At 42.0% G+C, this 12,426-nt stretch overlaps 1 protein-coding gene across 1 annotated transcript in view; it reads left to right on the top strand.

Moving 5' to 3' along the window:
• The first annotated feature begins 409 nt into the window (after nucleotides 1–409).
• The window catches only part of LOC126473399 (cylicin-1-like), a 54,571-nt gene continuing 42,554 nt past the window's right edge, over nucleotides 410–12,426 (top strand). Inside the window, exon 1 of the mRNA XM_050100410.1 lies at nucleotides 410–681. Within this exon, the coding sequence (XP_049956367.1) occupies nucleotides 502–681 (180 nt within the window). The 5' untranslated portion in view covers nucleotides 410–501. The remainder of the gene's footprint in view (nucleotides 682–12,426) is intronic.

Genomic DNA, 12,426 nt, shown 5'->3' with positions numbered 1-12,426 from the left:
ATCAATCAACACAGGATATGTTGCGATACAGCAAGAGGCAACTATCGATCCATGGTCAGCAGAATACATCGATGGTAAACATGTTTGGGTCTATATACAGTTCTGAATGAGCTATAATTTATTCTGTACACTGACAGGTAAAATAATCTCATTTAAAATGGTAAAAAAGATAATTAACATTTCGTCTACATAAATAGTGATGAGCTGTAATACAGAACTTTCCCTTCCTACTGTTACGAATTCTACGGAAAACATTTTAGCAGATTTACCTTGCGCTCTGTTTCCAAAGCAGCTATAAGAAAACAAATTTTATGTAGCTTATAGTCGTGTAGCACATTGAACTTCTGAGACCTGAGACCAATGTACGCTTCAGTAAGATCTTTGTTTGCTACGTCAACACCAGAAGGGTACGTCAGAACGCGTCATAACATCTGTATGTAGAGTAGTTGGCACAGTGGACGCGTGGAGAAGCGTTGTTGTGTAGCGAAGAGAGCCAATGCGATGGAGCTTTCCGAAGTATTAAATACACAGTATGCCATCCCTGTCGGGTTTGTGTTGCTTTGTGCTGTTTTAGTGTTTGCTTTCGGATTTAAGTCAGCTGAGCAACCAAATTTTGATCAGCTCTCCCATATTATCGATGAGCGAAAACCATCTGGCAAGAAAAAGAAGCCAAAGGACAAGGTGCCGTTTCATTATTACTTAATTTAATACTTGCATGTCATTGATAGACCTACACTTCATCTTTATTAAACTGATTTGCTGCTTTGAAAAGAGTAACTACTTTCCACGTTGCAATATGGTTGTGTCTAGCAAAGCAATGTGGCTCTTTTATTGTGTAGATTTCTAGCCAAAAATGAAATTGCATTATTCCTTGTGACCTCACAGTCGCCTGTCTGCAAGTATAGCTATTTATGAAGATTTCTGCAACGAGAGATTTCAGTATTTGTCAGTCTGTGTACACTTTGTGATTATGAATGGAAACAGTCTCCCACACTCCCCATTGTAAGCGTATTTTTGTATGCTTTTTAGTGGTTCTGATAAAAAAAAAAAAAGAGAATATATTGCACCATTTGCACATCCGAAGTGGACAGGCACTACAATGAGAGAAACTGTGAGGAGCCATTCTTCTGTAATTACACCATAATACAACTTTGTAATGGCAATTTAATTTCCTGTCTATTTATTTTATATCTGTTTTGTTGATGTAGTGTAATTATAATTAGTGTTTTAATTTTTCTAATGTTAGTGGAGAAATCTAGCAGGTGGTATGTGTTGTAAGCGATTTGCTCACTGAAATTTGCCTATTTCACTGTACCGTAAAAATGAGTACTTCTTGCTCTGCTTTAGGTATCTCATAACCTGTAAATTATTATATGATGAATAGACATCAAAGTTCCTGATTGAGTTTACCTTCCCAGAGGATTGTATTTTTTTATATAATCCATTTATCCATGTTAGCAATATTGTAAAGTATTTCTCTGAGTGTTGCATTTTAACTAAAACAATGTCTACATCACAAATCGTGTTTATTCTTCTGGTAACCAGTTTGTCATAGCAAGACCATCTTCAGACCAGGAAGTAACTCTGAAATGAACAAAGTAGGCCAGGAGAAATACAGCTATTCACCTTATGCAACCTGTACATGCTTATGGGTGATGCATGGAGGTGATGTGCAGAGCCACTCTATGTGCTAGGAGGCCCCTGTCATCAACTGCTAGCTAGTACAGACATGCTCCACATGTAACCGATTGCTGTAGACATGCTGCATTGTTATTTTGTTCTGTATTACTTAGTTAATGTTCCATAAGTTGAGTAACTGTGCTATTCTTGGCCTGCTTTCATAATTTCAGAATTACGAACATGTTCTTTATATGTCTGAAACCAGATCCCTGGAAAATAGACATCATTTGCAATCAAGACTGATTTTGTTAAATAATGATAAAAGATTATTATTGTCTAGTTATAACTTCAAAAATTGTTGTTGAATAAAGAATTTAAAGTAAAGTGCAACATTAATACACCACTCAAGAGTAACAGTCTTAGGGAAAAGATTGATTGCTATTACCACTGTAAAGATGACACACAGAGTTGCAAACAGGCACAACAAAAGCACTGTTACTATTTTAGCTTTTGGCCAAAACCTCCTTTAGAAAAGGCAAGGCACACATTCATTGATATTCCGACCTAGAGTTTCCATTGTTTGACACTCAGGTGTAATGTAATGTAAAACTATGAACAATGTTGAGCTAACCTAGTAACATACACAGGCCTTAACTTAATTATATTTAAGAGTAAAGAACATTCAGACATAAACATTCACATGCAGCTCATAATAAAATAGCTACTTAATTGGTCTTCATCTCTCCTCCCCCCCCCCCCCCCCCCTCATGTTTGGATGGATCTGGCTTCCAGAATGTGTGATGATCAATGGAGCGATATATGAATAGTCTGTTCTGGCATTGCCAGGTTTCTTGTCAGGGATTCACTGCCCATTGTCCAGTTTGCAGATACTAGCATTGGAAATGCAGAATGTCAGTTCGAGGTGATAGGTGGAAATCGTATTTTGGGTGCCATTGACACTGACCCCAATTTTCTAGAATTTCTAACTAAGGGATGTACATGAGCCCTCATACAGTAGTTGTAGAGCCTGTTCATGTGTCCAAAGGTAAACAAGTCTAAGTTTCTCTCAGTGTGACGGACCAAAGTTGATTAATGCTTGAACACAGTTGTAAAGTCTGACAACTCATTGAGATCTTTAGAGGTATTACTATGGAATTAACCAGGATACCAAATTGCTTGGCAGTAGACCAGTTCTACTGCTGTAGCTTTAAAATATTAATAGATGGTAGGATGGAGACTTAGGAAAATGAGTAATGTTGGTCTCCAATGTTGCTATTCTTGGCACCATAAAGACCATTAATAGTTTTTGAAAACACTTAACTAAGCCATTTGCTGTTTAATGGGTTACAGCTTAAATATGGTTAATGCCTAACAAAACAGTGATTGGTTGGAATAGGGAACACTTTGCCTGCTTGCCTTGTTTAGTGATGATAGAGAGAGGCACTCCAAAACAAGCATTCCATCAGCAAAGAGTCATGGTGGCAGTGATGTCAGCTGTGGCTTCAACCGTAGGAAAAACTTCAGGTCAGTGGCTGAGGCAGTTGCTGGCAGCTAGGCAGTAGTCATGTCATTTGGGTGTTCAAAAGTTGAACAATTTCAATGTTGATACGGAAAATCCAGGATGGAATGTAACAATATTATGAAAAGGAAAGTTGCTACTCACCATACAGCGGACATGCTGAGTTGCGACCAGGCACGACGAAAAGACTGTCGCAAATAAAGCTTTCGGCCAGTAAGGCCTTTGTCAAAAAAACACACACACACACACACACACACACACACACACACACACACACACAGCGCTACAGTTTCAGGCAAGTGAAATGACAGTGGTTTCAGTTGCCTGAGACAGCAGTCGTGTATGATAGTTGCATTTGCGTGGGTGGGTGGGTGGGTGTGTCTGTCTGTCTCTGTCATCTGTTTTTGGCGAAGACCTTACTGGCTGAAAGCTTCAGTCTTTTTGTTGTGCCTATCTGCGACTCAGCATCTCTGCTATATGGTGAGCAGCACCTTTCCTTTGCATAATATTGTCAATATTGATACGTTCACATTGTTGATGTGGATATGTTCAAACCATAGGTTGGGTAGGTCAAACATATCAAGAGGTATAATGAGATGGCACGTTATCTTATTAAATTTACATGTCACATACTAGTGCCGAAAAGCTTTACTGTGCGATCTCTGGAAGGAGACAAATTATATACCAATGAGATTGCCTGTTGACAAAATTTTGTGGAGGGACAACTCAGTGGAGTCACACAGAACAATATCACTGTTCTGAGGCAGCACAACTAACCTCTCTGGACTGGCAGTTAGTTCACTCTGATCAATGTTTGTGACAACATGCTTTCTACATTGTAGGACAATAAAATATATTTGAATGGAATCGTATGACCTGTTAGTTGTTGTTGTACATAACTACTGTCCTGAGTACCGTACTTTCTGTTTTGTCCCCATCTGCGGAGGACATTTTCAAGAGGGATCACAGCTTTGTTGAACGTCTGATTCACACCTTGACTCACTACTGTCAGTGAGTAGCGAGCCAGGGTGTGAATTGGACATTCAACAAACCTATGATCCCCTTGAAAATGTCATGCGTGGATGGGGACAAAACATTATGTTTTGAAGTGAAATCCCTTAGACCACAGCATAATAGCCTGGAATATGTTATTAATTGTGACAATTCTGGCTGTTGAAGTTCACATTTTACGTAAATGATCTAGCTGAAATATCACAGTAGACCTACAGTGGTATGTTTGAATGGAGCTGCTGCGTTTGATGGAGCTGTAAAATAGACTGAGCCATGACAAGTGCTTTGTAACTGAGCTTGCACGTAATTGTGTGTATGCAGGTACGAGCCTCTCCCAACACATTCTATTGTCCATCGACATTGATGTTAAGCCCTGAACTACACTGTCGTTGTATCTCAGAGCTGTTATGCTTGTACTCACCTAATATGCAGAAGGTTTTATATGTCTTCGTTCTCTGTCTCACGGATGGACTTTGATATGCCTCACTCCCATCAGGTACTTGGGAGGCAAGGGCTTCATATCTCGCTGTTGGATACCCGATGAAAGTGAGGGGAAATGATTCTGATAATACCGCTGCATGCTTATAAGGGAAGTGTGAAGGTAGAAGGAAGAATGGATGCTTGGAATTTTGGGGTTGGTTCATTGGTTGGTTTCATCATCCATGGATCCCATGCATGATAAACCATAATGATGTGCAAGGAGCCTTTTATATTAACATCACCAATTATTTTGTAAATATGGCTACATGCTGATCATTTACAAATCAGTAAGAACTACAGATGCGAGTTAGTAATTTCTTCCCACTCTCTTTTACAAATTACGATGATAGAAGTTAGTCTACAGAATAAGAGTTATTGAGGAGAAACTTTTTCTGTTTGTTTTCAAATTTTACTTTTCTGTCTGTCAGGCATTTTATATCATTGGGAAAGTGATCAAAACCTTTGATTCCAGCATTGTGCACCCCTTCTTGTGGTAAAGATAAACTTCATATGGTGTAAGGAATGCCATGTTTTCTTCTGATATTATAATTATAAGGGGCCGTCAAATGAAAATAAGGTAGATGGTAAAAGTAAGTAAACTATTTATTATTTCAAAAGTAATCACAAAAAGTGTTAACACATTTATCCCACTGTGAGACAAGGTGGTCAATGCCTTAATGAAAACTGTTTTCTGCTGCTAATGGAACCAAGATTGTACTCAGGCATGCACTTCTTTATCTGAAGCAAATCTGCAGTCACGGATGTTGTTTTTCAGGGCTCCAAAAGCATAGGTATCATTTAAGGTGATATTGAGACTGGATGAATGGTGTGTAATGGATTCATAGGGAAACTTCTCCAGCATAGGGCAAACTTGAAAATGTGTGCAACTGTAACTCAAATTGCTGTGGTTGCATACAGATCAGATAGATGTCTGTACATCTTCTGTGATTTGTTTAAGTTCCTAAGTTAGAATCTTCTCCCAGCTCTAACTCAGATCATGTTCCAAACAGCTGACAATTCTAGTGACCATCATCAATAGTAAGACCATTGTCTTTAAGTTTGGAGTAGGTCTTTTTGTGCCCTTGGGTGACATAGAACTTCCTCCCTTTAGAAGTGTGACATGAAAATTCTGATCACTTGCTAAGGTCTAAAAGATTCCTTTTTACATCTATCTCATAAGCAGTTCTGCAGGACATATGGCTGTTGGCTACAGGCAGACATTACTGCCAGCCACATAGTACTGACAGAATTCAGGGACCCAAGAAAGTAAATTCATGTGTGTTAATATTCTACACGAACTCATTAATAAATGGCTACAAGCTGCATACTTGGCGTTGCCTGGATATGTACTTATTCCAGTCTTCTGTTAATCTATCTCCTCTACCCCCATCTCTCTCCACATTCTCACCTTCACTGCAATAGGAGGTTGATGGTTCTTATCCCCAAGTATTTCTTTCCAGGTTGTTAGTAATATGTACAAAGTTTGGTAGAAATTGAACCAGGAGTTTAGTAGGAGCTTTTTACCTGTGGCTTTGCCCACATGTGCACTTATCACATATATTTAGATGTTGCTGTTGTGGTTTTCAATCCAAAGACTTGTTCGACGCAGCTCTTGATGCTACTCTCACATATTTCACTTATATTTGTACACACATTTCATCTGCACCTCTGTGAATTTCATCCACCAGTTTCGTTTTCACTCAGTGTTAATGGATACATTCAGTGGTATATGTGAATACTGTCTGCAAAATGTGTTGCAAATAGTTAATAGTAAACAACTAACAAAGTAAAATACAATGCATGGTGTGGTAGTTTTACTGCATGAACAGTGAAAATATAGTAAGTGATAAACTTTTCTCCTTTCCTATTTTTATTGGGGGGGGGGGGGAGGGGGTTGTTGGCAAGAAAAAGTCTCATTAAGGTCTGAAATTATGTGCAAAGTTTGTTGCAAGCCGTCAAGTGCTCTCATTACATACTGGATGAATATTGTCTGGCAATTCCCATGCATTGTGAGCTACGATACTTGTCACCCCCACCCCTTTGAGAGAAACATGGTTCTTATCCCCTTCCTCCCTCCAATGGTACTATCCAGACAATAAGTGATATGTGTACCAAGTTTGGTTGAAATCGATCCAGTGATTTAGGAGGAGATGCATATACATACATAACCACACATTTATAATGTATATGGATTTAACTATATACGACACCATATTACCTATATAAGATTCTATATAAAACTTGTCACAATTGAAATACCCATCCATTGTCTGACCTTGACAAAAAATCGTACGTTAGTGGCTTGTGACATGTGGCCTTCAGGCATATGGCGGAATATCATGAAGCAGGGTGGACTTGCTATTATTTTTCCCCTTGGGGAACATATCTGAGGTGTTATTGGGAATGTTCTGCATTGTCTGTTGGTGTCGTAAGAACAGTCTCACCTTTGTTTTTTGCTCCCTTTTCCTTTCTTTGTTTCCCTTCTCCTCTCATTCATATGCTTCAGCGTTTGAGGTTCCTCTTTTTCTTCTTCCTACCTGTGTGCTCGTGAATGCCAGCCCATGCATCTCACACATAACAGGTGACTGGTTAATCCATAAGTACCAGCCCCCAGCTCCAGGTCGACAGTAGGCTTCACACGTATCCCTGGTACAGGGTAGGCTCAGGGAGGGATGATGCCTGAGCTGCAACCTTCCCAAATTGCCAGTTGGTCCCTCTATCAGGTGTTCGGGAGGTATCACCTAAGATGGGTGCACCTCTTTTTGAGTACTTTTAGTTCAAAATTTCAAATTTAGAATTTATTGTTAGAGAATTAGGATGGAAGCAAAAGCAATGAATTAAAAGTTGCCCCAAGTTCCGGACTTGGGCCCAGTTCGCATGCTTAGCAGGTAGATAGGCTGACCACTACACCACAATGGCAATGTGTCTACTGCAGATGAATAGACTACACAATTCCGATACCCTTCCTAACACAGACTTCAATTCACGACTTTAGTTTGTGTTATGGAGGGAAATGGACCAGGGTAGTCCGTACAGATTTTGTAATCACGATGCTATGATGGTATAGCGGTTAGCACATGTGCCTGCTAAGCAGGAGACCTGGGTTTAAGGCGTGGCCTTGGCACAAATTCGTAAGCTTCTATCCTCACCGAAGATAAAGTTAAGACTCAACTAGGAGTTGGAAGGAGCATGCCATCTGGAAACATTGGCAGTCATGGGGGATTTTCTCGCAATGTGTCAATCATCTTCCCAACCAACGTCTATGAAACATAAACGTAATGAGGCTAATGATTAAAAGACCCTTCTTGCTGCACCACAGTTCCTCATGGTCTCACCTACTGAAGACGGGCAGTCCTTAGCCACAGTAAATCCATTTATTATTCAGGAAGGTGTTGATGCAATTACCGGCCCTGTGAAATCCTGCTCTCGTTTACAGGACGACACTTTGCTCTTGGAGACTACTTCTGATTCTCAAGCACAACAACTGCTTGCTGCCTCATCGCTTCTCCATGGCTACCCTGTTCATGTTGAGGCCCACAGAACTTTGAATTTTTCCCATGGTGTAATTCACACCTGGCTGCTCCATAGTATAACAAAGGCCGAAATCCAATCTCACCTCTCCGATCAGGGTGTCATTGCCGTCCATCGTGTAAGGAAAAAGATAGATTGCTCCTCAGTGCCCACCCACATTCTTCTTCTCACATTTGATATAGTGGTTCTTCTGTCCCAAGATCAAAGCAGGCTATGAAATTATCACCATCCGGCTGTACTTTCCGAACCCAGTGCGCTGCTACCAGTGTTATCGTTCCAACTACACTAGAATGTCTTTGTCGACACCCAGCCAAATGTGTAACCTGTGGTAGGGATGCACACAAGGGCGATTGTCCGCCTCCTTCTCAGTGCTGTAGTGTTACAGGCCCTTTGCTGTTCCTTATCTATATAAACGATTTGGGAGACAATCTGAGCAGCCGTCTTAGGTTGTTTGCAGATGACGCTGTCGTTTATTGACTAATAAAGTCATCAGAAGATCAAAACAAATTGCAAAACGATTTAGAAAAGGTAACTGAATGGTGCAAAAATTGGCAGTTGATACAAAATAATGAATAGTGTGAGGTCATCTACATGAGTGCTAAAAGGAATTCGTTAAACTTTGGTTACACGATAAATCAGTCGAATCTTAAGGCTGTATATTCAACTGAATACCTAGGAATTACAATTACAAACAACTTAAATTGGAATGAACACATAGAAAATGTTGTGGGGAAGACTAACCAAAGACTGCGTTTTATTGGCAGGACACTTAGAAAATTTAACAGATCTACTAAGGAGACTGCCTACACTACGCTTGTCTGTCCTCTTTTAAAATACTGCTGTGCTGTGTGGGATCCTTACCAGGTAGGACTGACAAAGTACATCAAAAAAGTTCAAAGAAGGGCAGCACGTTTTGTATTATCGCGAAATACAGGAGAGAATGACACTGAACTGATACAGGGTTTGGGCTGGACACAATTAAAATAAAGTTTTTCGTTGCGACATGATCTCCTCATGAAATTCCAGTCACCAGCTTTCTCCTCCAAATGCGAAAATAATTTGTTGACACTGACCTACATAGGGAGAAACAACCACAACGATAAAATAACGGAAATCAGAGCTCGTACAAAATTATATAGGTGTTCATTCTTTTCGCACACTATACAAGATTGGAATAATAGAGAATTGTGAAGGTAGTGCGATGAACCCTCTGCCAGGCACTTAAATGTAATTTGCAGAGTATCCATGTAGATGCCGATGCATCAACTACAATGGCAGCCATGCCGCCGCCTCTCGGGATTGTCCCATGTATGTTGGTGAGCGGTCTGTCCAAGAGAACTGGGTAAAGGAAAAATTGCCTTACCAGTTGCTCGCAAGTTACTGGCTAGTCTCAAACCCTGCATTCTCCTGTATGGCACCAATAGTTCTGTTCTTGTTACCCCTTGCTCCATGAAGGACATGGCCACGCAGACATGTGACGCCCAATTCAGCTCTGACTTTGTTGTGAAATCGCCCAGTGTCAAGGTAGTGTCTCCATCCCCCTGTACAGCTGTGCAACAAGCCATCAAACTCTAGCCTCAAGGGGCGAAGCCACCAGCTACCATCTGGTAGGCCAGAAAGGACAGAGGGAGTACTCCCGTGAAGACTTCCTCCGTCTCCCCAGCCAAACGACACCCGGTCTTCCTTTAATCGGAAAGGCTCAAAGAAGTCCACCACAGGCAAATGGTCTTCTCTTCCGTAACTCAAAAATCCTCTTTGCCGGTGTTGCCACATGATACCTTAGCCTGGCTGGTCTCCATGTCGCCGGTGCGCACCACCAACCGTTTCTCGGTGTTGAACTCCACAGACTGACTGCACAAGCAAGCCAATGCTTCTGTGGACCCCATGGAGCAGAATCGTCGTCTTTCTGTGCCCTGTGGTAGTGACTCTTCACCAGCTGTAACTTGGCAGCTGCTGAGGTGACACCCCTACATCTCTTCCTCATCATGACTCTCCTCCAATGGAACGCTCATGGTGTTCGGTCCCACAAAGAGGATTTATGGCTGTTTTTAGCATCACAGCATCCCCTTATACTCTGCCTTCAGAAAACGAAAGTGCTCCCTCACAACAGCTTTGAGATTTCACATTTCTTACCAATTCATTTTGACTTTCCCCCTGAGGTCAGCATTCCGTCTAGTGGGGACGTCATACTGCTCATACAGGATGACAGTCATAGTCAACCCACCTCCTTGACTACTCATCTTCAAGCTGTTGCAGCTTGCCTTTTCCTTCCCCACCTGACTTTTTCCCTCTGCATCATTTATGTCGCTCCATCATTCGATGTCATCAGGGCAGACTTCCTTCAGCTTATGGGGCAGCTACCTTCCCCATTTTTTGCTACTTGGTGACTTTAATGTGCATCATCCACTTTGACATTCTCCCAGAACCTGTCAGAGAGGTGCCCTCTTGGCTGATATTTTTAATCAACTCAACCTCTTCTGCCTTAATACTGGAGCACCCACTTTCCTTTCTGACTCCTCACACACCTATTCCCATTTGGACCTATCCTTCTGCACTGCCGAGCCTGCCCATAACCTTGAGTGATCCATTCTGTCGGGTACCTAATCGAGCAACCATTTCCCATGTGCTGTCCATTTGCTGATCCTACCCCATCCGCGTGCATGCCCAAATGACAGCGTACTAAGGCTGACTGGCAGCTTTACTCCTCCTTGGTGACCTTCAAAGAACAAGATTTCCCCAGTTGGTATGACCAGGTGGATTATCTCACAAAAGTTATCCTTACTGCTGAAGAACATTCAATTTCTCGCATTCCTCTTTACCACGCCGTGTCCCAGTCCCTTGGTGGACTGAGGCATGCCACATTGCAGTTCACACACAGGGACGTGCTCTCCACATTTTTAACTGCTATCCTACAATGGCAAACTGCATTCGTTATTAATAGATGCGTGGTAAGTGTCATAGAGTTCTTTGGGATAGCGAAAGAGGTTGCTGTATTTCATTCACTGGTTCTTTTAACAGTTGCACCCCTTCCTCTGTTGTGTGGGTCAACCTCTAATGGCTCTCTGGGACCAAGATATATTCCCCAATTTCTGGCCTGACAGTAGCAGACGATGTCATTGTGAACCCTATTGCTATCTCAAACACCTTGGGCCATCATTTTGTGGAAGTTTCAAGCTCTTCCCACTATCACCCTGCCTTCCTCCATTGGAAACGAGTGGAAAAGGCTCGGGCGATAACCTTCTCTTCTCCAAATTGTCAGTGCTACAATGCTGCCTTTACTATGAGGGAGATAGATCATGCTCTCAGTTCATCCCAATCCTCTGCCCCAAGGCCAGACGCCACCCACATTCAGATGTTGCAGCACCTTTCTCTTGCGGTCAAGCACTTTTTGCTTAACACGTGCAACCACATCTGGGCGGAGGGCACATTTCCCGGATGTGAAGCCACCATCATACCCATACCTAAGCCTGGTAAGGACAAAAACCTTCCTTCTAGATACTGCCCCCATCTCTCTTACCAGCTGTGTTTGCAAGGTGATGGAACATGTGATTCATGCCCGGCTGGTATTGTGGCTCGAGTCACACAATTTACTGACGAATGCACAGTGTGGATTTTGAGCGCAGCGTTCTGCTGTTGACTATCTCATTACTTTGTCCAACTGTGTCTGCGGAAATCGCAGACTGTGGCCACGTTTTTAGATTTGGAGAAGGCCTAAGACGCCTGCAGAAGAACTGGTATCCTCCGTACTCTTTACACTGGAGGCTTCCACGGCCACCTGCCCTGTTTCCTTCAGGAATTTTTAAAAGACAGAGTTTTCAAGGTATGTGTGGGCTCTGCCTTGTTGGAGACCTTTATCCAGGAAAACTGTGTGCCTCAGGGTTCCATTTTGAGCATTGTCATCTTTGCAATTGCCATTAACCCTATAATGGCATGTCTCTCACCGGGCATCTCTGGCTTCCTTTTTGTTGACGAACTTGCCATCTGTTACAGTACTCCACGGATCTGCCTCACTGAGCGGTGTCTTAAGTGATGTCTTGATCATCTTTACTCCTCGAGCATCGACAATGGCTTTCGTTTTTCGACTGACACAACCGTCTGTATGAATTTCTGGCAATGCAGTTGGTTTCTCCCACCATCTTTACATCTTGTGCCTGTTGGCCTTCCATTTGTTGAAACTGGGGCTCATGCTCGACAGGAAATTCTCTTGATCCTCCCATGTGTCTTACTTGGCAGCCCGCTGTATGCAGTTCTTCAGTGTCCTACAT

The sequence above is a fragment of the Schistocerca serialis genome, chromosome 4 (genome assembly GCF_023864345.2).
Source record: "Schistocerca serialis cubense isolate TAMUIC-IGC-003099 chromosome 4, iqSchSeri2.2, whole genome shotgun sequence".
Lineage (NCBI taxonomy): Eukaryota > Metazoa > Arthropoda > Insecta > Orthoptera > Acrididae > Schistocerca > Schistocerca serialis.
Note: the sequence above shows the minus strand (reverse complement) of the source record. Positions and strands in the feature narration are given on the sequence as shown.